At 37.6% G+C, this 25,844-nt stretch overlaps 1 protein-coding gene across 1 annotated transcript in view; it reads right to left on the bottom strand.

Annotated features, from left to right (window-relative positions):
- Nucleotides 1-25,844, bottom strand: part of LAMA2 (laminin subunit alpha 2) — a 334,914-nt gene that overhangs the window by 93,864 nt on the left and 215,206 nt on the right. Inside the window, exons 21-30 of the mRNA XM_054514228.1 lie at nt 22,403-22,583; nt 18,968-19,104; nt 16,329-16,562; nt 12,596-12,739; nt 10,044-10,223; nt 9,147-9,335; nt 8,814-9,052; nt 4,338-4,455; nt 1,130-1,264; nt 363-487 (exon numbers count right to left, since the gene is read on the bottom strand). Of these exons, the coding sequence (XP_054370203.1) occupies nt 363-487; nt 1,130-1,264; nt 4,338-4,455; nt 8,814-9,052; nt 9,147-9,335; nt 10,044-10,223; nt 12,596-12,739; nt 16,329-16,562; nt 18,968-19,104; nt 22,403-22,583 (1,682 nt within the window). The remainder of the gene's footprint in view (nt 1-362; nt 488-1,129; nt 1,265-4,337; nt 4,456-8,813; nt 9,053-9,146; nt 9,336-10,043; nt 10,224-12,595; nt 12,740-16,328; nt 16,563-18,967; nt 19,105-22,402; nt 22,584-25,844) is intronic.

Raw genomic sequence — 25,844 nt, forward strand, 5'->3', positions numbered from 1 at the left:
AAAGGCGCTGTAACACATTTATACCAACATAATATATAAGAATTTTTGCAGCTCCCTTGTGGCTACATTGTACTTGGGTTCTGCTCTAGCTCCATTTATGAGAATACCTTTATAACACACACTCATTATCTTGAGTACTGTATTTTCGAGCACTTATTAATTAATTCATCACAAATTAGCAAGGGAGAAATTTCTGACTTTTAAAGGAAGATCAATTAGCAAAAGTAGATAAGAAGTTTTTATTATAGCTTCCATGAGGCAATTCTCCTGTAGCCAGCCATCTGAAAAAGGACACAGGGAACCCAGGAGGAAGCTCTGGCTTGCTGGAAAGGCAACTCTGCACCATGAGTTTGCTGACTTACTTGTTACTGGGAATGGAGAGGGGACAAGCACAAGGCTGACAGTCATCCGCGGAGCCTTGGACAGTGCCATAAAATCCCGGAGCACACCTCTCACAGTGGGGACCAGCAGTGTTGTGCTGGCAGTCCTGCCAAGGAAGGAGACAAAATGAAAGCTGCATTTGATAATTACATGAACGCAGACAACATTCTGCTCCCAGCCTTAAGGATTCAAACCTACTTCGACACATAATTTCCCTGACATGATTCTCAGTGGGAATGCTTGCTTTAAGCTTCTATCAAAAGCCTGCTGAGTAATATACAGGCTTAAAAGGAGAAAGAATACAGGTCTGTAGCTACCCAGAGGTAACCTACATAATTTCTTATCCCATTCATCCTTTCTTTTCTCCTTTGTTCCAGCCATTGGAGAAGGAGCAATAATTAAAATTCAGTTTTACTGTACCAGGTGATGTGTATTACTGCCTGTAAGAGCAGAATTGTGTTTACTGTATGACACATGGTACATTGTTTCTTTGTTTTGCAGCTGTCTAGTTTTTCTTTTTGCACAAATAGTAATTCAGGGGTTAAAAAGCACTGCATAATCTGAACTCCAGAGAATCAGAACAGAAAACTTCAAAAGTTTGCTTTTATGACTCTCCCTGAACTTTGATACTTAAGCTATTTAGGCAAAACTGTATTAAAATATTGTCTTCTGTTTTTTTAGATTAGTAGCACAATTTAGGAATTTTACATTAGGATTAACTTGGTGCAAAGGTTTAGAGGTGTAATACCTGACAAACTGATGTTTCAGAGTCACACATAGTGCTGTGTCCATGACACTGACATACAGCACAGGCGCCTAAGGTCTGAGCAGGTGTCCTTCCCACAGGTGGAGATGGAAGCCTATAAAATCCTGGAGAGCACGACTGCAATAAAAAAGATGCAGAAGAAAACAGATCATTACAGAGTGGATTGTGTGTGGGGAGCATTGCAAGATCATCTTTCCAATCACCAGTTTTTACAAGTTGTGAAAAGAATCTGACAGGCTTCCAGCTGTGTTACAAACAATATACAGTACTTTACAGATAAAAAGAGCCAGTCCTAATTGGAAACATGGCGGAAAAATCCCTGGAGCACTCTACTGGCATCAGGCTTTTACACTAAAGCTTGAGAGATCTTTCATTCAGATGCAGAACACTTTTCTGTTCTCACTGTGCATCAAGCATCATTCCTTTCATTACTTAAGAAAAGAGTTTGTTTTCAAAATAATTTTTTTTTGCATGGACTGTGGAGAGCAAGCATGATGATTCTGTTTCCTTCATCTCTGCTATGTTTTTCAGGTTCGACAAGCAGTATCTGCCTACACACTACCTGATGGATAACAAGCAAAAGCCGAATAATAAACAAGAAAATGGCAGCATGGCTACATTATTTATAGCTATATAATTTAAACACCATAAAAGTCAGAATTCAAAATGTTAAAGGTTTTCCATGTCTTGAGCCTATCAGCCCCAAACCAAGTTTATCCATCACTAAGTCTCCTCTACTGCAGCTTGGCAATAAAATTCCAAGAATAACTCAAAAATTGCAAGCAAAGCTGACACATGTAAAATCAAACACTTAGTCTTTATTTCAGGCTTATTACACAGTTCTGTGGAAGCCCTAACACAGCTCTCGGGAAGCATACAGCTATGGCAGCATAAAAACACAAACAGGAACATTTTGACAGCTGAGACCATTAGGGGTAAGGGCCTACTCGTCTCATGTATAAATCCCACCACCTAGTGGTGCCAGGAGCCTGTGAAAGCTGGCTGATGAGGTCATTTCCTACTGGTGACCACCATTTCTGCTTTTCAGAAAGGAGTGGCCCACTTTTCACACAGCAATAAAATGGATGCAAAATAAAACAGAAGAGAATCTGGAGTAAGTAATTTTTGTGACCAAAAGTAGGATTCTTTAATGAAGCACTAGCTGACATGCTAGATTTATTAATATACCACCACTCTGACAGTTTTATAATCATTGCTAAAACCTCCAGGAGTCTAAGTTATGGAAAAAGTATAAACACAATTATTTTCTTCAAATTACAAAGAAATTAATCTTAACTCATTTCTGCTTTTTCCCTTCTATTTTGACTTGGACCACATTAAGTTCCCTGAAGCATAGAAACAGTCTATCTTCTTTTTCATGGTTTGTGAAGAATTCTAACATAGATAAATAATCTCAAATGAAAGTAGTTCTGTTTCTTATTCTTTTTCCCCTCCCTCTCTATCCCCACAAGTGTACTTGTCCAAACAAGGTACAAAACATAGATTTACAAGTTCTGAACGACTGCAGAATCAAATTATAAATACATGGTACATCCTCAAACACAACTAATATCTGGGGTTTTTTTTCTGATATGCCATTGAGTCTTACCACCGATTTTGACCGAAGCATTTCAGAGATGAAATAAAACACAGACAGAAGATAAAACAGACTATATTTTTAATTGCTCGTTTGGAAGCTTTTCAGAAGCAGCCATTGGGAAATTCTTATCACTGCTTCTGCAGCCTACAACTAGATGTGGAATAAAAAGAAGAAAAAAAAAAAGGAGGGGGGGAAATATAAATGTGACTTCTAATAAAAACTGCTGTGCATATAGTTTTCACAATGTTATTATATGGATAAAGCATGCCACAGACGCATACACCCTATTAACACCTGTTTAAAAAATGCTAGTGTGTCAGATATTTTTTTCCTGATAAAATTAAATAAACCTTCACAGAATACACCACAACCTTCACTGAGCACACTAAAAACAAACTAAGTTATGAGTATGTGAAGATCACACAATTAAGAATGAAGTATGAAGGTTGCAATTGAGATATTTATTGAGCCCCTGGTGGGTGTAAATTAAAAACAAGTTCTAATTACATTATCATATAGTTTTCTCCAAAAATCCAATTTGCTACAGTAACTAAAAAAAAAACTGTACTTCTAAGCAAATGTTGGAGTCTATTAATTTCTCATGTATTTACACAAGTTCAGGTGTATTCCCTTATTGAAATAGTGTGCAAAAAAAATTATTTCATTCACTTTCTTGCACACCCTTCCTATGAAGTTACTGTTTCTGTTGACTTATTTGCTGCATAACACAATCACGTATAACATCCAAAGGGATTAGAGTTGTCACAGATAACAAGGTATCTTTCTCTTCCTTTACTTCAATTTTCCTCCCATTGCTAGTTTGGGACAAACCCTTACAAGATCCCACTCAGGATGTTTGAGACATTTGCAAAATACTTAAAGGTGTTGTTCCCTGCTACCTCCACCTAACAATTGCAAGCAGTAAATTTAGAATTGTTTGTGCTGAATAAAAATGAAAACGTGGTATTCTGCACACAGAAAGATTGGCAGTCTCATCATCAAGAGCACAGACAGTCAGAAGTATTAATTTACATTCTGCAGCCAATATATTATATCTTAAACAATTTCTCTGGTACCCATCATGAAATCCATTTTATAAAAGCATATACAAGTCAGCTGATTCGCTAGAACACTTGGGTACTTATGAAACATGCAATCTTCAGCATGAAATTATAAGTAAAAAATAAATACAGTGCATGTATAAGGAGCACCCAGGTCACTCAGTTGACCAACACTTTTCTCCTGGTAAGTATTTTAGTATTACAAGAGTATTATAGCCCTAACTGTTCAAAAAGGCTTGTTAGCATCAGTCACACAATTCAGCATCAGTGATGCTGCCCCAGTAAAGCTCACTTTCCTGTATTTTAAGTATTTGAGTCATTGCCATGGTTTCAGTGGCATATTTGCCTACAGCAATAATGGCTGAAATTCCCTGTGAGAGAAATACCTGTGAGAGGAAATAAGTAATTAAATTAAGGGAGAGTTGCTGCCAGTTAAATGAATTCACACCCAATTACTATTCACACCTTGCCAATGAATGGACCAGAGAAAGCACAAAGACTTTTCCTGGGAGTTAGGTTAGTACTGTACCTCACAGGACAGACCAGAATAACCCAATGGGCAGTCACATTTCTCTATCAAGTGAGCCTGAGGAGCCATCCCGGACAAAGAGCCGCCTTCAGCAACTTCCAGAGAGATCTCAGAAATCCTGGAAAAAAGAGCAAACACCTCCAATGAGATTAGTCAAGCACTCACTCAAACCCAGTTACTTCACAGTCAGCTGGCACAGGATAAACAGTCTCATTTGGCTGTTTGTAGGATTCTTATCTACGGCAAACAACATTGTTTTTTTGCATCTCCCAAGAAACTACAAAGTTAACACCACCTCTGGTCTCATTTTCTAGTTGTAGGCAACAGTATAACTAACTAAATCTCCAGCTTGATTCTATCTCTTTTCAGCCAAACTAGTAAAAGTTAACATACAAAAATTCATAACTGGTTCTTCATTTGGAGGGACTCATTAAGAAATTGATGACTCTCAGGGGCATGGCAGTAAAATTGTCCTCTTAATGAGCTTTTAATGAGGCAACTATTTAAAAAATAAAATAAAATATATCCTAATAATATCCTTGCCTCCCGACCACTCCTAGTCATTCCAGCATGAATGCTGACCTGCTAAATAGGGTTGAGTACATCATGGACAAAGACAACAAATATAAAATCTAATGAAATACACTTAATCCCAGTGTATCAGAATGCTGTACTTTAAGCTTACTTCTTTATTTTGGGGATTTGTAAGTTTGCTTAAATGAATGCTATGATCTGGAACACCTATTGCCTCAGAGAAACAAAATGCGCAGAATAGTGTAAATTTTAAAGCTTCAAATATAATGCTAACCTAAGCTAAAATGTCAGATTGTCTGACTGGCCAAATAAATGTCAATAATGTGGGTAGAGTCTATTCAGTAAGTGTCTGAGCACAGTGCTAATGGAGAGAAACTCACAGAACTGCTCACCTCTCCTCATGCTCACAGCCTGTTTCAACTTCTCCCAGACCTTGACTCCTGAGGGACTGAGTGGTGCTGTTCTGCTCATTGGCACATAGGTACCAATGTCAGGATGAATGGAGGAAAAGCAAATGCCCAGCACTGAACGAGATGAGAGTTTTGCGACTGAGCTTACATGACCAGAGTCACATGTCTTGATAACCTTGTGTCAATACAAAAATCTCCAAAGCAATCTAGTGACTTAAACCCTATGCTCTCTTCTTACTACATGAAGAAAGAGGTTCAGTCCAACAGGGAAACTGAACCAAAAAAAACCCACAAAACAAACAAAAAAACCCAAAATCAAGCAAACAAAGCCAGGTCAAAACAGAAGACTGAAAATAAAGAGGGCAAAAACAATCAGGATCTGACATGTCAATGAAAAGTTACATTAAAATCTCTGTACATTTAATGGGAAAAGAAAATGCAATCTGCCTCTCCATCATTCTCAAAAGTGAGGGCACAGTTGAAAAACTGTTTACTGTCATAAAGCTATATTTAGATAACAATACACTCTAGGGCCACAAAGCTGCCTATTGTTTGTGTGAAAATGTTACTTAAGGAAGGTCAGGCTTGGCTGACTTTTGGAAACTGTCTATTAGGCAGCAGCCAAACAACTGCTACCTGATCACTGTTGGGAATATTGAAATAATTTGCAGTGAAATTGAAAGTATACTTCAATTCAAGAAATTTATTATCACAGCCCTGTTGCAAAACAAAATCTAATAAAAACAATGTTTCCATTTAGAGTGTTAAATGTGAAAATGAGGGCAACAAAATGAACAATACAGGGGAAAAATGTTTGGGTAGGGATTCTGAGCAGAAACCTCTAAATCACTAATAATGCTACAGCTTGGAAGCAGAAACAACATTACCATTGCTACTAAACTGTTTAGCTAATAGAGTGCTAACACTAGAATGAAGCTATTTTTATGTTCTCAATTGCTGCTGCTACTTTGACTTTATTTAAAGTGTTTTTCCTGTAGTTTATCACTTACCTGCAGCTTTTAAACTTTGCAATTGAAATTAAAGCACTATTAAAGCCTAAAAAAACCCATAAAAACACTTCACATAGATCCTTTCCCCCTCCCATCCACAGATTCTTTAGCTTTATATATCTTATTCTACTAGGCTCAGTCAAGTGGAAAGAGAAGCTTTACTAGTTTAGAAAAGGGCCCTTATTTGGAAAGCACAACACACTCTTTTTAAACAAATGTTTTATTGTCACTTAATTCAAACATATGTTTAAATTTGAGTACAAATATTGCTCTTGAGAGGGTCTCAGTTTATTTTTAATAAAGGCCTTCAAGTCTTATGCAAGGTAATATTCCACTAACCTTTAAAAACATTTTTGGGGATTTATATTTTAGTCTTACGTGAAATTTCCACTGAAATCATTCAAGGTGCTAGCTTGAAAAAAATAATAATGTATTCCTGCTATAGTCTACCTAAAGTCTCAGATGCCATGTGATAAATGTTTACTTTGTAACTAGACAGATCATAAAAATCCATTGTAACATAACCTCCTCCAAAATCAAATACAGAATTATATGCAAGGTTATGACTTCAGATGGAGAGTTACCAGAAAGACCAGATGAACTGTTTGCTAAACTCTGCTGTCATAAAATGTCACACTCTGAAATGCCATGCTGTAAAAATATATTCTGGTCCTTTAAGTGACACCTTGCAAACCTGCCTTGGAACTGAAAAGTCCTCCCTTGTTCTGAGTGCCTCATGACTGGGCAGCCTCGGTAAAATGCTGGTGCAGTGCAGGCCTAGCGCAGTCACAGGAGTCACACACACCTCAGAACAAAATCAGCCTTGCTAATGTTTCAAAATAACTTTCCTTTTGATGCTCCAGCTGAGATAGTACTCAGTTTTTGCTTCCACAGCTGAACTAAGATCTGTACTGCTTAGGGGGAAGGGAGAAACATCCACGACACATGAATATACTTCCCAAAATTTCCACATTGCATTGGGGTTACCTTCATAACTCTTTTCCTGGGAATCCCCTTGCTTGTAATACAATATCCTAAATGGACTATGCCAAAAATAAATTAGACCAATGTTAAACACTTATGGCATCTGTCACTAATATTTAGCATCTAGCCAGTGAAGCTACGTGAATACTTTTCTGTAAATTATATACTTTAAAGAGAAACAATAGCAGCAACAATGACAATGTTTTCTGTCACACAGTGCTGTGAAGTCCCATGGTATCTGCCCCTACTATTCACCTTCAAACTCCAAAGACCTTCAAACTCTTAAAAATCTATTTGCACCTTAGAAACCTAGAAATAATTTTAGCTTATTATTTCTATGACAGAATCATAAGAAGGACTTCCGGAGACCTTTGGAGTTTATCTCTGATTATTCCCATCCCCTTGCCAATAAATTTTGATTGCAAGGGATACTGTGTATTAACTATTAAATAATTATTAAAAACTTTGTGCAATAGTCTATGTAAGCTATTCTAGAACATCTCTACCCCCAGCAGTTTATAATGTGGATCTTTCCTGCTGATGTTTAAATTCATGTTTGTTTTTGATTTACCCACCATGGCAACAGAGAACTCATTCTCTCCTTTTTCTCTGTGACAACATTTTAAGCACCTTAAAGCAATTTCTAGTTTCTAAACATATCTAGTTCTTTATATCTTCTTTCATATGTCATATTTTCTAGCCTGCAATGATGGTCACCGATATCCTCTGAGCACTTTAATAACTATTTTCTTGAATTCCATTAACCAGAACTTCACACTTAGGCTTTACTAGTGTTGGGTGGAAATAAAAGTTTGTTTTTTTCACTTTGCAGGCCATATCTGTTTATACATTTTCATAGAGAATTAGCATATCTCAACAACAATATTGTTACTGAATCATGCTCACCTTGTGATATGCTGTAAACAACAGACTCCTCTTTGAAGAATAGATAACTACGCAGTTGTTCCTTGTTTGTTCAATTGACTGCTACTTTCACTGTAAATCTTACAGCTGACCTTTAGATTACAGAGATTTTTGTACTGTTCCTATCATGTTGCTGCCTGACGTCCACTTCAAATTTAGTGTTATCTTAATTTTCTTGCATAACTGATTCATTAATAGATTGAACAGAAGATGTAGAATCTGATCCTAATATATTTAATTTCCCACCTTCAGGAGAAAATTCCCTGATGTGCTAACATCTATATTTAATTACAGCATCATGCTTTCATACAGTGGACCTTTATTCAAAAAATACATTAGGTTTGTTTCAGAATGTGTGTGCCTACATGTGTTTTCTGTTTCTAGGATCCTGAAAATAAAGATTCTACTTGCTTAGTGTGATTAAAATCTTCTAGTGCATAAAACTTCCCTCTTCTGTTTCTTGTGCTATGCCAAACACAAATTCCATCTGCTCTTTCTTCTCAGCAATGGCTCATAGCTGGTGTCATAAATACAAATTCTGTTGGGAGCAGCTGGGAGGTCTATGAGATTATCTGACTACTGCACCATTTCAGATCACTGCATGAAAGAGTTACCTGCTCTGCCTCATGATATTGCCATGAGTCGCCTTGATGAGAATGTAATGAACATCATACAACACGTTCATGAAGTCTTCCCGGGATACAGTTCTACTTGGTCTTGAGTCATCTCCATAAGGTTTCCAGGTGAAATCTCCCTGAGACATTGTCCTATTGAGACCTGGGTTACCATGGTAATATTCCCAGGGCCCAGGGTTTCTGCCTCTTTGGTCATCACCATAATATTCCCATTCATGCTGAAAGACAGAAATACAAAAGACAGATTATTAACAATATTCAAAAGACCCATGTGCTTAAGTTTTGGGCTAAAAAAGCAGATGGAAATGTTACCTCTGTCATCTCTATCTCATGCCTTGTCAGCTGGCCAATCAGAGGGGCAGCCATATGCCGGACAATAATTCTCGTATTTGTGGGAGGCCCACCTCTTATGATGACTTGTGGGGAGTAAGTAGTAAAACCTGTTTCTTCTCGTGCTTCAAAGTAGATGGCATATTTCAGTTTCCCTCCATAAGCGGTCAGCTAGCAAAGCACAGAAAGAAATCTCATTTTCAGTTAGATAAAAATAAATTCCTGGGAAGGAGCTAGATGTGCTCTGCACCTATGTGCAGCCTGATGAATGCATGCGTGGTAGAAAATAGCAATATGTACTTGTGGAACTATCTGGGGACAAGGACTGCGTTCAAAAACACTCATCCACAATTTGTTATTATATTACACTAAAACCAGTATGTTATCTATTTCCTTATATGTGCCTTGGTGCTCCACCAAACCAAGAAATATCAAAAGTGCAAAATAAATTGTCACAGAGGTGCATAACAATATCCAAAAGGATGGTTCTTTCAATCATTTTCTCCCATGTAATCTACAAATATCATGTATCTTTTGCTTAAAAGCGAGAGAAATAAAAAATTGCAAGAGTGTTATATTAAATTTGTGTAGCTTAATTTTTCAAATAACATTTTATGAGAAAATTTATCCTGTGGAAAAATAGAACATAGATATTTACAGATATTAACATGTAAAATATTGTTTGTGTTACTTATGAATTTCCATAGTAACAGAGCAAATAATTTTTAATAATGGAATAGCATTTACTTTCTTTTGAAGTACCTTCTACTGTGTGAAGACATGCTTATTGGGAAGGAAAAAAGGCATTGTAAAATAATAAAATAAGATTAAAAGGAAAAAAAAAAGCCACATCAGTATTCAGTGGAGTTTTAGGTTTACCTTTCGTCCCTCAAACTGCTCTGGAAGTCTCCAGTAAACAGGTTCTGACCGAAGATCCTGCATCACCTGTTCTATATTTGCTACTATTTCAGGAGGCTGGAATGCAATCCCTGAAAGAGTGCTACGCTGAAGCTTTTCATCCACCAGTGGCAGAATCATTTGCTCTGGCTTCAAGGTCACCTATGCATATTTGAAAAAAATGGAGAAGAAAATTAACTCTGTTTTTCCCCATGAAGTGTTAGTCTTTAAATTCTAGCTCTTTAAAAAATTACTTCTAGGTAATTTCATTTCACATCATGAGCAATTTGTCACAAAGCAGTCTTGCTACTCCTTCAGGTATGAACAGTGCTAATAATGACTTTCCCCTTGAGCCTTTTGCACCTTGTCCTCGTGTTAACAAAGACTGTAGCAGCATTGGTTAAAATACTTTAATCAGCAAGCGATTCCATGAATTTTATCTAAGTGATTTTCATAGTGCTATTTTAGTCCCAAGGTCTCTTGTTCAGATTGTGAGAAATGTTACCTTACAAAGAACCAGTTTCTCACCACTTATAGATCACTGGAGCTGTAAAACACAGTGTCCGATGCCTTGATACTTCTATACAATATTCAAGCTAAATGTTCTCCAGGCACTTTGCAGAGTAAGGCTTCAGTGAAGGTTTCTGTAACTCTAAATTCAGCTTTACTAAAAAAATACAAGGATGGCACTTATGTGCTTGTAATTTTCTTAGACTGGTTGACAAAGTCTCATTAGCATTATACTGAAATCGTTATTTTGATAAAAACTGTAGTAAGAGTCTTAGTAATTCTGTGCCAATGGCAGCATCTCTGGGAATGTGTGAACAGATGTAAAGGGCTGGTATCAATACTGCTTTCTCCCAAAGAGTGAAGAAGACAAAGACAACAAACACAGATAACAGTCATACCATCAACAAACTGGTCATGAGATAGGAGTCAGGTAATGAGGAATCAACCAAACCCTGGACTGTACTTTCAGTATCCTGATATTTCCATTTATAGCAGCATCTATGGACTGATCAGACATGGAAGCACTCCTAATGCTGCCAGTCTTAAGTGAGATTTAGTGATTTTGTATCACAACTATATTTTACTGTTTAGTACTTTAGATACCAAGAAAAGGGTCAACACATTTGAATTTCAGGTCATTCATCAGCCAGGCCTTATTGTCCTATAAACCAGGATTTGCTTGTTTAAACAAGTCTAATGCCATTTGAAGCACCTGAGAGTACCCAAAATAGCCACTAGCAGCTGGCAGAACAGTGTCTCACCTATTTTTCAGTTCCGTATCAATTCTGAAATAGATGAGAGTTCCAAATACTAGATGGGACATGGACATACACTTCTTTAGATATGAGCGTAAATACAAAGGGAAATTAATCAAGAGAAACAAAATAATCAGGAGGTTTAAATTTTTTCTGCTTTGTGCTGCCACAAAGGTCAAAGCACAATTATCCAGAACTGTTGCTGTTACAGAACTCGATTAAATTTTATAAATTGTCAGCCTTCTACAGCCTTTCATCTCCAGTCTAGCAGCATATGATGGGCAAAACTGAAATAATGAGAGAAACTGGGTCAGATCATAATAAATCACTTCATCCACTGGGAAGGGAAAGAAGTGCTATGGGATTGAACAGTGAAGGGGAGAATAAGTGCTATCCATATCATATTAAGCAAGAGAGATTAACTTGATTTCAGCCTAAAGTATCCTTATCTAACTGATGCTTGTACATGACTAGTCTGGGGCTTTGGCTGATTTGCATTAGGCAGACATCCCTTCTATGGATGGCATTCTTTCAAGCAGGGATATGACTGACCATACATGGGGACAGAATGAATATTTTTCCATTAGAAATCTCTCCTCCAGAATGCAACAGAGGAGCTGGCATGGCAGCAGTCTCCATGTGTATTTTGTGCTTGTTGTACAGAAAAATGGAGACATCCAGTCTGCCTTATTTATCAGTCCAGCATAAGTCTCAAGGCCCTCTTCCACAAACAGGTGTAGAGCTCTTTGTTTGCTCTGATGGATTATACTTCTCTGTGCTTGAATTTAAATATAGCTTCAATAAGCTCTTTTTAAAAAATGAAAGAAAACCCCGCCAAAACAACAAAACCAACAAGGAAAATCAACAGATTAACTGAACTATGGGAAATTTATGCTGGACAACAAGCATCTGTGACTCTTGAATACACCTGGGTAAACTGTGTATCACATACCAGGGGTTATGTTGTAATGCATTAGACTGCATAATTTGCCCACATGACCAGCTTGCCCTTTCTTGGGGTTTAATAGCTTTTCTTTGGCTGGATGTCAGCTATCTCATCACTCATTTACTTATCTACTTATTTTCTTTTAATGTCTTGACCCTGATTGTCTAATGGAACATAGCGCTCTCACCACTCCTCAAAGCACAAAGAAGAAAGTGATTGCTTAAATGTTTGGCCATTTTCTAGCTACCGCTCAGTGCCTGACTAAAAGATGCCAGCAGGAAACAACATTATCGCATTACACGGCTCAGCAGTTTCCTACTCACCCACACGCGGATCAGCCCCCTTGCCTCGCTGCACTGTGCAGTCAGGCCAAAGCAATAGCAACTGCTGCAGCCAAGTGGGTTTCTGGCAGAGAGACCAAATGTACCAGACTTGCACCTGTCACAGTGGACACCTTCCACGTTAACCTGGAAGAGAGAGAGAGAGTATTTTTAAAAGGGAAAAAAATCAAGTTTTATTTCAAGGTAGCGATAGAAACAGAAAATCCTACTGTAATGATAATAACAGGGTGCAGCAAGAAATAATAATAAGCTTTAGGAAATATTCAAGGAACTCTCCAGGTTCTTATCACGTGTGTATGCAAACATATGTAATTAATGTAATTAAGGCATTTGCATTTGTATCCACTGAGTAGCTCTGAGCAATAGATGCTGGCTTCACACTGAAAGTTGTAAGCACAGAAAAATTAAATGGCACTTTGGGCATGACATGCTCAATAACTGATTGATAAGATAAGAAAAACAAGTTGTTCTGAAATTGCCCATGTTAATCAAGCCTTCTGTTTAATAGGAATTAGCATTGACATGTTCAGATATTTAAGGTACAGCACTAAATGTTCTTGCTGAGAAACGTATTTTAATGGAAATTCTGAAGAGAAAAGCTTTCCCCTCTTCATGATTGTTTTCCACATCATTGAACAGTATTAACAAGGCTGAAAAGTTTCACTGTTGTAATGTCAAGGCTTTTATTTTCATTTTTCAATTAGTCCAAATAAAAAGCTATTCCAGATAGGGCAGATACACAATAATTTATGCAGAGCCTTTTAAAACCATTTTCGTACTGAGACCAAGGTATTAAAAAGAAAAATAGTCACAAATATGAAAACACTTGGTTGGCTTTTTCTCCCCACACACCCTTTTTGTTCTCTTGAGACTAGTGTGAAGAAGCCAATTAAAAAAAAAAAAAAAAAACACTTTCCAAAGCTTATACAAGAAACCAACATTATCCCTCAGAATTTACCAGTTTTAACCCTCATTTCCACATGTTCTATCAACAAATGTGTGTACACTGTATTTAGCTTAGATTTTGCTAAGCTTTTTGTCAGGGCTGACAATGAGGCTCCTGAGCCTTTGAGAGCTCATTTCTGCAGCTGTAACAGCAGGTTTAAATGGGAACGATTATCATTTTATAAAAATCTAGTTTCTTCAATATACAACTCTTTCAAAAAAAGTTACACAAAAGATTAATCAACCCTAGATTTAAATTTAACTTTAGATTAAAATTCTGGGGGGAAAAATGCTTACTTAATTCAGTATTATTTGTCCATTTTCTCTCTTAAATGGTGATTTTTACTTGCTTTGAATTTTGTTTCATGTCAATTGCACTTCCTTATCATTAATCATCTGCTAAATATTCACTGTTTATTTGCACTCAGAGAAACATAGAAGCAACTATGTTATTAGCCTTAAAAGAATCAACAAAGAAACACTTCAATTTTAAACACCATGAATCCCCATTCTTTCTACTTAGTGCTTACAAAAACCACAAGAAAAATGATGACCCAGAGAAGTTGTGGAGTCTCCTTTTCTGGAGATAGCATTCTGGACACAGCCCTGAGTCACGTGCTCGAGGGGACCCTGCTTGAGCAGGGGAGTTGGACTAGATGACCTCCAGTGATCCCTTCCAACCTGACCAATTCTGTGATTCTGTGACATGCTGGACCTAATCCAGAAATGGGGCACTGAGATGGTTAGAGGGACTGCTGCTTATCATGGATCAAGAGAGGCTGAAAGAACTGAGATACTTCCATTTCTGCATTTCAAAAGCTGGCACAGGGCAAATAGCACTGAGTTTTATTCAGACAGTCCATGTGGTCAACTCACTTCCATTTTCTTATGGTGTCATCATCAAATGAATCAGTACTTGTGAAATAGAACATAATGTTTCCTGTTCAAATATACCAGAAAACTGGGAGGGTGGTCAAGCAGTTTGCGCAAAGAGGCTGTGAAATCTCTCCCCATGCTTGGAAGTACTGCCTCAGCAGCGTCTTTCAGACAAGGTGCTGGACCAGATGACCTCCATAGGTCACTTCCAACCTAATTTGTTCTACAGTTCTGTGTCTTGAAACTCAGAATTAAGTGACTGTTGCCGATTTAACAAAATAATTACCTGACTATTAAATTATTTGAATTCATCCTTCCATTTTACTATGTCATTGTGTCAATACAGACCTTAAGAAGAAGAATGAATAAATCACAGAAAGAATCTCTAGGGGTCACTTTTAAAAACCTCCCCCTAGAAGTACAACTATCACCAATACTAGGTCACATTACCCATGCCTCTTTCTAGCCAGCTCTTGAAAATCTCCTAGAATGGACATTTCACATGTTTCTGTATGTGTACCGCTACTGCATAATTCTCTTTTTTTTTTCCTCATGTCCAACCCAAAATTCCCAAGCTCCCTTTGGCAGCTGTTGCCCCTTGTTACATCTTCTGCCATCATCAGAAAGGACTTTATTCCATCAACTACTCTTTGAAGTGGCTAATAGGTTGTAATTGCATTTCCTCTTATTAGCCTCTTTTTCAGCCTAAGAGAGAGTCCATCTCTCAGTACATCTCCACAGATCATCTGCTGTGAGACTCTTCTCTGGATCCTCTTCAATTTCTCAACAACACATTCAAATCAAGCTCTAAAACTGGACATCATTTCCAAGTGCAGTCTTACTAGCACCAACTATAGTAAAAGTAGAGCACTGAGTAGATAAAGCCTTTTCCCTGTTCACCATGCTCTTTGTGATGTCCTGCCTTGCAGCTGCATTGCCACTGTGCTCACTGCATCCAGATCAGTGGGCAGTTTGCCTTATTTACTATGAGATTATACGATTGGTTTATATTGTGTTTTCTAGCAGGATTGCCACTCAGGCTTCTTCCTCTCAAACTGTACTGTTTTTTGAGGTCATTCCACTCCAATTAATGACTTTTCTATTTTCCCAGTCATCAGGTTTTTCAAGAACTCTCTAGACAGTAATTCTACCATTCAGCATGTCAACCTCAACCTCCTCCAAGTCAGCAGTATTTTCAAATGTGCTGATCATGAATTCTGTCATCTGTGTCACTGAGGAAGGTATTGGCTCTGGGATAATCTGCTTGCTGGCTACCAACTGCATATCAAACCACCAATTAGTGCCCTGTAAGCTCAGCAATCCAGCCAACTCTTAAACAACCTATGTGTGCTGCTCTACCAAGCCCAATTCCAAATAAGAATGTTGCAGATGATGATGCCAAAAGTCTTTGCTTTAATGATCCTGAATTGGATGAAGTCTACTCTGAACAGATACTATTGCAGTGAATTCTCCTCATGAAATGATGAATATTGACTCCATTTAAGTCAATGTACTTTGAATAAGCACTGTGGCATACTGTGGTTACTGACGTGTTTGCTTTTATTGTGCCCAGAATCTGAACAAGAATTGTATTATGGGGATGAACTGGCAACAGTAAGAATAGACAGAAATAGAAACTGGGGAAAAAGAGGATGCTAAGGATCCTCCAAAGAGGATGCTATACTGGCAAGTGTCAGTATGTGGAAAAGCAACTAATAAACCCTGAAGTCTTTCTTTACGTTGGACTCCTCCCACATCAGTTTGCAAATGCACTATGAAAACCAAGGAGATTGTTCTGCATGTACTGTTTGAACAAGTAAGGGCAAGTGCCGATGAAACCTGAAAGAAACTTCTCAGCAGTTATAAGATCAGTTTACAACCTTCATTTTCTTACCTTGCAGCGGCATTGGCCAGAATGATCAATGCATGAGCACTTCCCCTCTGCATCACAGCTCTGTGGATCTGTCCCAGTCAGGAAACACTGACAAGCCACACAATGGGGATAATTCCAGTAGCCCAACCTGCACTCAGTGCATTTCTCCCCAGAGAATTCAGGGCGGCAGAAGCAACAGCCTGTATTTAAGTCACACTGAGAACTCAGGGCTCCAATGAGGCTGCACTCACAGGGCTGAAAAGGAGAGAAACAAGGCAATTGTAATTGTGCTTCTGAAAAAAACAAAACCAAAACCCAACCAAAAAGCAACTCCCCTCTTTTAAGTATCTATAAATAAAATACAGCAGTGAATATCCACTGTCTAAAAATAACATATTTAAATTATAAGGCCAGTAATGTATTTTTATTCAACATGGGTCAAGCATTTACCCTAAATACATTCACAACACTAGTGGGATTGTTTTCTATAGATATTACCATATATAAGTTAGGCATTGAAAAGAAATAAACCCAAAAGGGTCAAGGATATTGGAATACTTTGTGGACAAAATTAACTCAGAAACTACAAGCACTCTCTAAGAAGTATTTTGTATGTAAATTCTCTGCAGGCATGTTCAGAACACTTTCCTAAAACTGGAATTCTCAGGAGCAATGGGTTCAGTGGTTCCAGAGGAATCTAGTTCAATGTCTATTACTCTTCTATCAGACAGGTAACTATCCTCTTTCTACAAACAAGACTCCTAGATGACAGTAATTTACACAGTAAGGGCTAGAGATTTAGTCATGTGAAATATCTGGAAGTAAACATCCTCACAGAATAAGACTTGCACAGGCAAGTGGGGATAGAAATAGGTGATTTTCCAGGGTGTCTAGAAATTGAATACAAAAGTAGCAGGGAAAACTTCAGATTTCCAAAGAACAGAAGAATCCCTCAGTGCTATTACTGTGGTAGCACTGCACAGTTAATACAAAACATTGGCTGTAATCACTGATGTGACCAGGATATCACATGGAGAAGTTCAGCTTACAGCAAAAACTCAGTACCAGCAGTACAGGTTACCACAGTAACTGACATGGATAGACTTGCTAAAATTACAGACACAAAGCTGAAAAATAGAGGAAGAAAATGTGGATTCAGTTTCTAAGCAAAACTGTTTATTACATGACTACTTAGAGTACCTTTCCTCTGATCTGAAGACACCATTTATAAAGAAGGTGAATATATACAGGAAATATATAGTCTGCAAGATGACTACCTAGCCTAAAAAAATAAAACTTTCTGACGGAAAGAACTTTATTCTACAAGATGCATTTGAACACAAAGCTGAGAAAGCACATTGTTCACCATTCTCTGAAGTATCTTGGTGTGCAATATCAAAACCTAAATTACAATCAGATGCTATGTGTGGTTTATGCAGTTTTCTACAATGCTCTCTCTCCCAGACTTACAACAGCCTTGGATTGGAAATCTTTTATAAAGACTGCAAAGCAGGAGATTCACATCTCACTTTGCAGAAATTAGCAGCAAAATACTGAAAGAGATGTGGGCTGATAGATCATCATTAATTTAGATGGTGCCATGGAACTGTCATTGTAATGTGCTCACATAAAAGACAATCAGAGAATATACTCCAGAGCTCAAACAGAGGTCTTCAACCTCATTAGGCTGGTTTCAAGAAGCCAAGAGTCTATATCACAGCAGCAGTGCAGAGGTTTCACAGGAGTTTTACATACATACAAAAAAGAAATCATTCTTGTCAACTGCTTTGCAGCCTGAGCTACATGACTAACAGCCTTTTAAGAACAAGTATTAATGGTTTATGACTATGTTCCAAAAAGATATCGTTTTCTGGAGTAATTGTAGCAGTACTATTAAATTCCTTATCATCAATGAGCACACCAGGGAGGAAGAAGGCATTTCAACTTTCTATGATGTCCACTGTCACCAGTTTTCAACTGTAACTGAACACTGTGCCACTAAAACTCAAGGTCATTAACAACAGCTTTCATGGCCTCCTCGATATTCTATCATTGTTTTCCTATTTCTTCTCCCTTCTCTTCAGATATTTTAACTTTGTGTCAAATATTGGAATAAGAAGGATTTAAAGGCTAATGATAAGGTTTATTTCCACTTTAAGAACAGGGGAATAAAGTGCAATTTACAACTAAGGTGGATGTTTCTTTTCTTTTCCCCTTGCCGTCTTTTATGCACAAATTGAAGCCTTTCTCAAGCAAACTTTGAGTACAAATTCCCAGTGATGTCACCATTAAGGCAAAAGTAAATTTGTTCCCCAAAGGCACTGCTGATTACCTATAAATACACATCTACATACCTCATTCAATACTGTGGTAATCTCAATCATGTAAAACAGAGCTATAATAAAATAAAATCAGGCTCAAGCAGGACCCTGACTCAGTGTGACAGCAGAACCAACAGGGTGTTTTGGGTTACAGGCTGCATACCTGAGACAGAGGATCTGTAGTGCAGCAGCAGTAACAAATTGCCAACATTTACACCAGTCTTGCACCAAAACTTGCAATATGGAGACAAACCACAATTTACAAGCCAAAAACTGTGTTCCAGCTATAAATTACTGTGAAAGAGACAACACACATAGAGAAAATAGAAATCCACTCACCTTGCAGCCACTGACAATGTTATGGCCCCAGTGATTTGGTGCACATTTGTCACACATCTCTCCAACAGTATTGGGAGGGCAGATACAGCGTCCACTGACAGGATCGCAGTTATTGCCAAAACGTGAACACTCGCAGGCTTCATGGGAGACAGAAAAAAATAAAGCAGAGGAAAAGTTATCCCTTTATGTGACACCTGGAGAGCAGACCCTAATGGGGTTAGGATCATTCTTTTACTCTACAGTGGACTCTCAGTTATCTGTGGACACAATGGGGCAGAAAATGTAGGGAAACCATGGGAAACCAAAACCAGTAGCAGAGAAACACAGGTTAACTGTGGTTGAAGTAGCTGCAATGAGAAGAGAATGGGAAAAATAAAGGCACCAACTGCAGAAGTTCAGACTTCTGAGATGGTGCACGTTTGCGACGTAACTGCAGGATGCCGCTATACAATTTCTGGGCCCATGCTGTCTCCTCTAAGATGCCACCTGAGGGTCTCTGAGCCATCTATGCAGGGAACTTGCAGCCTATTTAACCTCTTATACCAAATTGAGAAATACCTTCTGAAATTTCTGCTGCTCTAAAGAGACCTTCCTTAAAGGACAAAAAAGGTGTTTAGGTTTCTTTTTCCCCTCCTATTCCTTCCTTTTCAGCTTACATATCCTCTGCCTTGGGAGGACATCAACAAACTAATGTTTCCTCTCCATGGGAAACTGGAATTCTTTGCAGATTATACCAAATTAAAAATACTTCAGGTTTGGAAGTGATTCCAGAAGTAAACAACTCATTGGTGGCAAATACAGATTCAAGGTATGTAAGTGATAAATAGTTAAGGGGCACAAGACACACAAGTGATTGAAAGAGCAGAACTGGTGTGTGGTTGTTTTCACCCCACCATCCACATAACCCATGAGGTCAGAGAAAAGCACCATAAGCAAACTGAGTCTCTGCGATAACCTGTTCCTTGGGGTGTTTAAAGGGCAGTGTAACGAGGGTTTAAATTATGTTCACTGCCTTTACTGTGAAATACTTCAATTCAGACTGAAACTAGAAAACAAGGGATGTGCAAAGATAGAACTCCTATCTATAGTTCAAATAAGAATTGACCTTTTTTTTCCCCCCCAGTGCCTTCAAGATAAGAAAATTGATGCAAAGAAGATAGCAAGTTTTGCCTCATGGCAGGAACACAATGTGCTGCATGCTATTTAAAATATTTTCACACACTGTAGCTTGAAGTTTCAGAATGCATCTCATTGGGAAGCTTTCAGTTGTGACAGCTCATTTATGGGCTTACAGGTCTTGCACAAAATTGGCTAAAAAGGCGCAGAGGGGAAGCAGATATTCAAATGTTTTTCATATTTTTACTTTTGTAATTATTTTTCAAAATAAGAGGGAAAAAAATACAACACAACCATTGCAAGCAATAGTGAAATAGAAACCTCTTTTGTATCTCTGCTGATAGAATGTCAACACTGATGATGCTTTCAGCGGGTTTTTAGGCTTTATGGATTTATATTGCACAAGAAAAACATCAAATTATATTCCTTTTGGATAAATACTAGATAAAAGAGGTCAAATGTTTTATTTGATACTTAACTGTCACAATGAAATTAATTTTTCTGTACTTTTCCTTCCAGCATGATTTGATATACTTCTATTAAATTTCTGATTTTCTTTGTGATTCATAATTTAATTCTTTTTTTTTTTGTCATTTGAAGGAATACAAAAGAAGCCTACTGAAAATAAATGTGGAAAAATGAGCACATTGAAGACAGAATTCCTCTCCACCTGTTCTATTAATTTTGGAACATTCATAATTCTGAGTTTTCTCAATATCTATAGGTGCTGCTGTTGCTTTAAACATTCGATGACCACAGGCCAATACATTTATATTTAAAATGTTACTTGAATCTACAGTGTTTTACCATTTCATTGCTGTTTCTTAAACCCTGTCATTTTAAACTTTGCCAAGAGAGCAATTAAAATTTTAATGTGCAATTTCATTAATAGCCCTCTCATTTTCCTTCCCCAACTGTAGTTATCAACATTTTGTTGTGTTTCACAATGGTGATGTGCTTTTAACCAGTGGAATGTTAGAATAAGATGCTAATCATAAACGACAGAATTTTTTGCCCTTCATTTAATTGCTAAAGGCTTTAGGACTGCAGTTATAATTTGCATTTTATTTCAAGCTCTCTCATCAGTCAGCCTGGATACAATCTCTCCCTTTTCCAAGGTGCCTATGTATCTGAACTTCTCAAACCTCTAGGTATTTTTGAAACCTTCATTCCCATGGGAGATAACACCATGGAGCCAACATTTTCAAACATAATCTACAATCCAGCCTGTTTCAAGGTTTATCCACACTACAAGTAAAACTAAATTCTGCTGAACAAATATGGATCTCAAGGTCTTGATGCTCCTTCCATTAAAAAAAAAGAGTAAGAAAAGGCAGAAAGCTAAACTTGTTCCCTGTGCTGCCCTTCTGGATAGGAAAGGAGCAAGAATGGATTATGAGACATTGTGATTTCTGCTTCTGGAAAGAATATACTTTATACCTAAAGAATAATAAAAGCATTCTGGCACCCCAGCAGTCAATCACACTAGACAACTATCTATGTGTCCTGTGATCACACATAAATGAGTCTCTGAGACTTGAAAAACACAATTCTATCAGGAAAGATGGATATTTCCCTGTGAAGAAACCTATTGATTGGGTTATTCTTGATATAGCAGTCTGCACTACTTCAAGGATAGGAAGCATTCATTACAGTCTTTGACCTGATTTCCAAAAGGAAAAAAATAAAGGTAAAGAGGTGGCTGGATATATTTATGTCTAATGCTGGAGTTTCAGCATCTAGAAAAGGAGATTTTCATGTGTTTACACAAGGGATATAGCAGATAGTTTTACTTAAAGATCTTCTTGTACACATAAAGTTCAAGTAAGCAACTAAATATTACTGTGCAGGAAAGGATTGTGGTAATTAAAGAGGATCAACCATATAAGAACAATGAAAAGTTTTGGGATAAAACTAGAAGCAAAGGGAGTTTGTGTTTTTGTTGTTTTCCTTTTACACCCCTATAAGTTTATGTGATTTGGCAAAAAATTTTAATCAGAGTTCTATGATACTCCTAACTAAATTATAGGAACTTCATGGAGATTTTTTGGCAGACACTACATGGAGTAACTGACATTCCTCTTCCTTCTAAATGAAATAAAATTCATAAAATCTTCATAAAATAGCAGAAATGGCTTGGGTCTTTCATTCTTGCCAATCATCACCCTTGTCAAGTGAAGGATGCACAAGGCTGTCTATAAGCCCCTGGTCAGGAAAATTTGTTATGCAATCCAAAATTAGCCAAACTAGAATGTTAGGAATAAATAAATAAATAAACAAACAAATCCATCTGTGCTTGGGTGGAAAACATTTACATACGGGTGCAGCCTCCTTCTTCGAAGTTGTAAAACCCATGTGCACAGCGGTCACACTTCTTTCCTGTCACTCCAGGCTGGCAATAGCACTGCCCGTCTCCATCGCAATCGAAGGACTTGGAACCAAAGGAGTTGCAGTTGCAGGGAACACATCCTCTGGAAGACTGTAAGCCAAATGTTCCAGGCTGCCACAGAGTGAAGAGTAGTTAGAACATGGAATGATTACCAGGAGAAAAGAGGAAAAAGTGAGAGTGTAGGGAGATCAGGGTTGCTCTTTCCTCTTCCTCACTGAAATACTGCTTTTACCAGGTTAAATTGTAGTGGTAAAACCCTGGAGCAAGGACACTAAATGCTCTACACTGCTGAGAAAGAATAAAGATTTCAGAATGTTACCTGATGCTGTAATGAATGTTCTGCAATGTAACATCTCCCTTATGAGGCTGTTTGCCTAAGTACAATTCTCACTTGGAATGGAAGACATGTCAGCACATAAATACATACAAAATACATACATACAAAATACATACCCCATCTCTGGTTGTAAAGCTATGTCAGGCAAGAGTTTGTTGCTAAGAGAGTGCATTCAAATTCTTAGCTATAAATGGCGATCAATTCAACTGGAAAGCCTCCGAATTACATTTTATCTCCTCTGAACAAAGGCAATATCTGTATACAGTAACTTAAGGGCAATTCTTTAGAATGATATATAGGAATAACTTTAGAAGAACATAGAGACAGTGTATTTGTGTACAATACAAAGAAATAAGGGGGATTTTTTTTAAGATAAAAAAACTCTGTCTTTGGATTAGGCCTCTGGTTCTCTGTTTTTTCTTTTCTTTCTTTTTTGCAGTAATCAATATAAAGTTTCTACAGAACCAGAGTAGATGTTATCAACTCTAGTAAGAAATTTCCTCCTTAACTTTACTACTGGAGTGCAAAAAGTAAAGAAGGGAAGACACACACTCATTTGTATACTGTGATACAGAGTTCTGCACAAAGCTTTCAAGCAAAAGACCTGACGAGATTCACTGCATCAACCAACAGAGGCTCCTTGGAACAAACCAGATGATATTCAAATGACAAACTCAGTCTTGAGCTAGAGTGCTTTAAAATGGGAGTACTTCTCTACCTGTTTTTCAGGCATGATGATTTTCAGTGTACACCGAAATCCAAATCATATTAATAACTTCATTTGAAATTGACATTACAACATTAATAATAAAATCTATCAGTGAGTTTGATAGAAAAGCAGAATGTTAAAAATGAGATACTAAAAAGATCACTGCTAATGAATATAAATGGAACAAAGTGAAAAATATTTAATTTATAATGTGCTACTCTGTGATTCAGGCATGAAGTATTAAATTTTTACCAACAATAAACCAGTAGGTCTTCAAATCAACGGAGCTGTGCTGGCTTTGACTATGGCAGTGAATGTGCCTCTGTACTAAGCACTACTGCTGTGTGCAGTTCTGGGCCACTTCCAAGAAGAAAAGACATTGAAGTGCTGGAGACTGTCCAAAGAAGGGCAATGGAGCTGGTGAAGGGTCTGGAGCACAAGTTCTATGAGGAATGACTGAGGGAGCTCGGGGTGCTTAGCCTGGAGAAGAGGAGGCTCAGGGGGAAACTTTTCTCTCTACAAATCCTTAAAAGGAGCTGTAGCCAGGTGAGAATCAGCCTCTCCTCCCAGGGAACCAGCAACAAGACAAGAGAACATGGCCTCAGCCCGTGCCAGGGAATGCTCAGGTTGGAAAACAGGAACAATTTCTTTACTGAAAGGGTGGTCAGCTATTGGAGAAGGCTGCCCAGGGTAGTGGTGAAGTCATTCAAGAAATGACTGTACATGGCACTTAGTACCATGGTCTAGCTGACAAAGTGGTGACAGTCAAAGGTTGGACTCAATAAACTTGGAAGTCCTTCTCAACATTAATGATTCTATGACTACTATTTTATGTGGATTTGTTCTACAGTAGAACCCCTAACTAACCTTTTGTATTCGTGAATTCTCTGAAACTTCAGAAGCTTTCCATGGAAAAGTCCTGAAATCTGATCTCTGAGGTTAATACAGAAGTTCCCCACTCAGACAGAGAATCTGCTGATAGGTGTCAGAATACAGGACCACATCTATGGTCAGAATTTGGCCTGGAGATCATACAAACCTAAGCAAATGCTTGATTATACATGTAATAAAGAATTACACTGATTTTCATTTCCAAACTTGAATTGAAAGGTTTTGCAAATTTCATACTTCTACAAAACATGGCATATCAGAGAGAAAGAGGTAGTCAAACTCATTAAATTAAACTCAAGGTTCAATAAAATACTTGACTATCTCTAAAGATTTCTTTTACACAGGAAGAAACAAAGAAATGTGAATACACACAATCTCAAGACAGACATTCAGATTCATGCAGTGAAGTAACAAATGCACAGCATGCATCTCAGTTCTCAAGTTAAAGTTTGCTAGGATCTAATAAATTCTGTTTATATGGGGAACAGTCAGAAAGAGTCTGATATCAGCACTCCACACTGCGTTAAACTGGAAAAGACCACCACCATGCTGGGTTGCATTCTGTGAGGAGGGCTGCACACAATGTCATTTTGGTCAGTCATGCAAACTTTAACCCCAAGTTAAAGTTCTCAGCTAAAGTTCCCAGTTAAAGTTTGCTTACCCACAGAAATTCTAAGAATCACATTTACTGAACAAGAGATAAGATCCTAGACTACAATTAGGAAATACACTGAACTTTCTGAATATGTCATTATATTGTGTCTCCATCAGTTACTGTGTGGGCAACACAGTAACCTAAGACATTTTTAATTGGAAAAAACTAATTTCTCCAAGAAAGTCTATATGAACAAATACAGCATGGGTCCCCGAGTCAAGCTGAGGATGAAAAACACTGCCAGATATTTTTCAAATGGTGTGGTAAATGTGGGGATTTTGAGTTGCAGGGAGAACAAACAAGATTCCTAAAATACTGCTGTTAGAAGCAGTTGTATCATAATTACTTAATTTTAGGAAATAAGTTGCTTTGCTGGTCTGTGATAAAGAATGAACACTCCTATCATTTTGGGCATTACATTCACATAAGTGGCACTGCACAGAGTTAAAAATGGCTCAGGTAACTGAGAACTTTTCACTAATATTCGCTAATGAGAACTTTTAACACCAGTTATCTTCAATATTTTAAAATTAGATTTTAACTCTTTGCCTCTGGGGCTGATTCTTCTTGCAACCTCCTTAAGCTATTGATTCTTGAATTGTTAGAAAAGCAAGCCTTATGCTGCAAAGTCCAAGAAAATCCCACTGATTCCATTGATTTATGTACATCACCCATGCATTTTGTGCATACTGCTGTGGATGGTGCTGTTTTGGGACTTATTTGATTTATTTCTCAAATTTGATTTCTTGCTGATATCACCACTTGCAAGATGAAGCCATT

The sequence above is a fragment of the Molothrus ater genome, chromosome 3 (assembly GCF_012460135.2).
Source record: "Molothrus ater isolate BHLD 08-10-18 breed brown headed cowbird chromosome 3, BPBGC_Mater_1.1, whole genome shotgun sequence".
Classification (NCBI taxonomy): Eukaryota; Metazoa; Chordata; class Aves; order Passeriformes; family Icteridae; genus Molothrus; species Molothrus ater.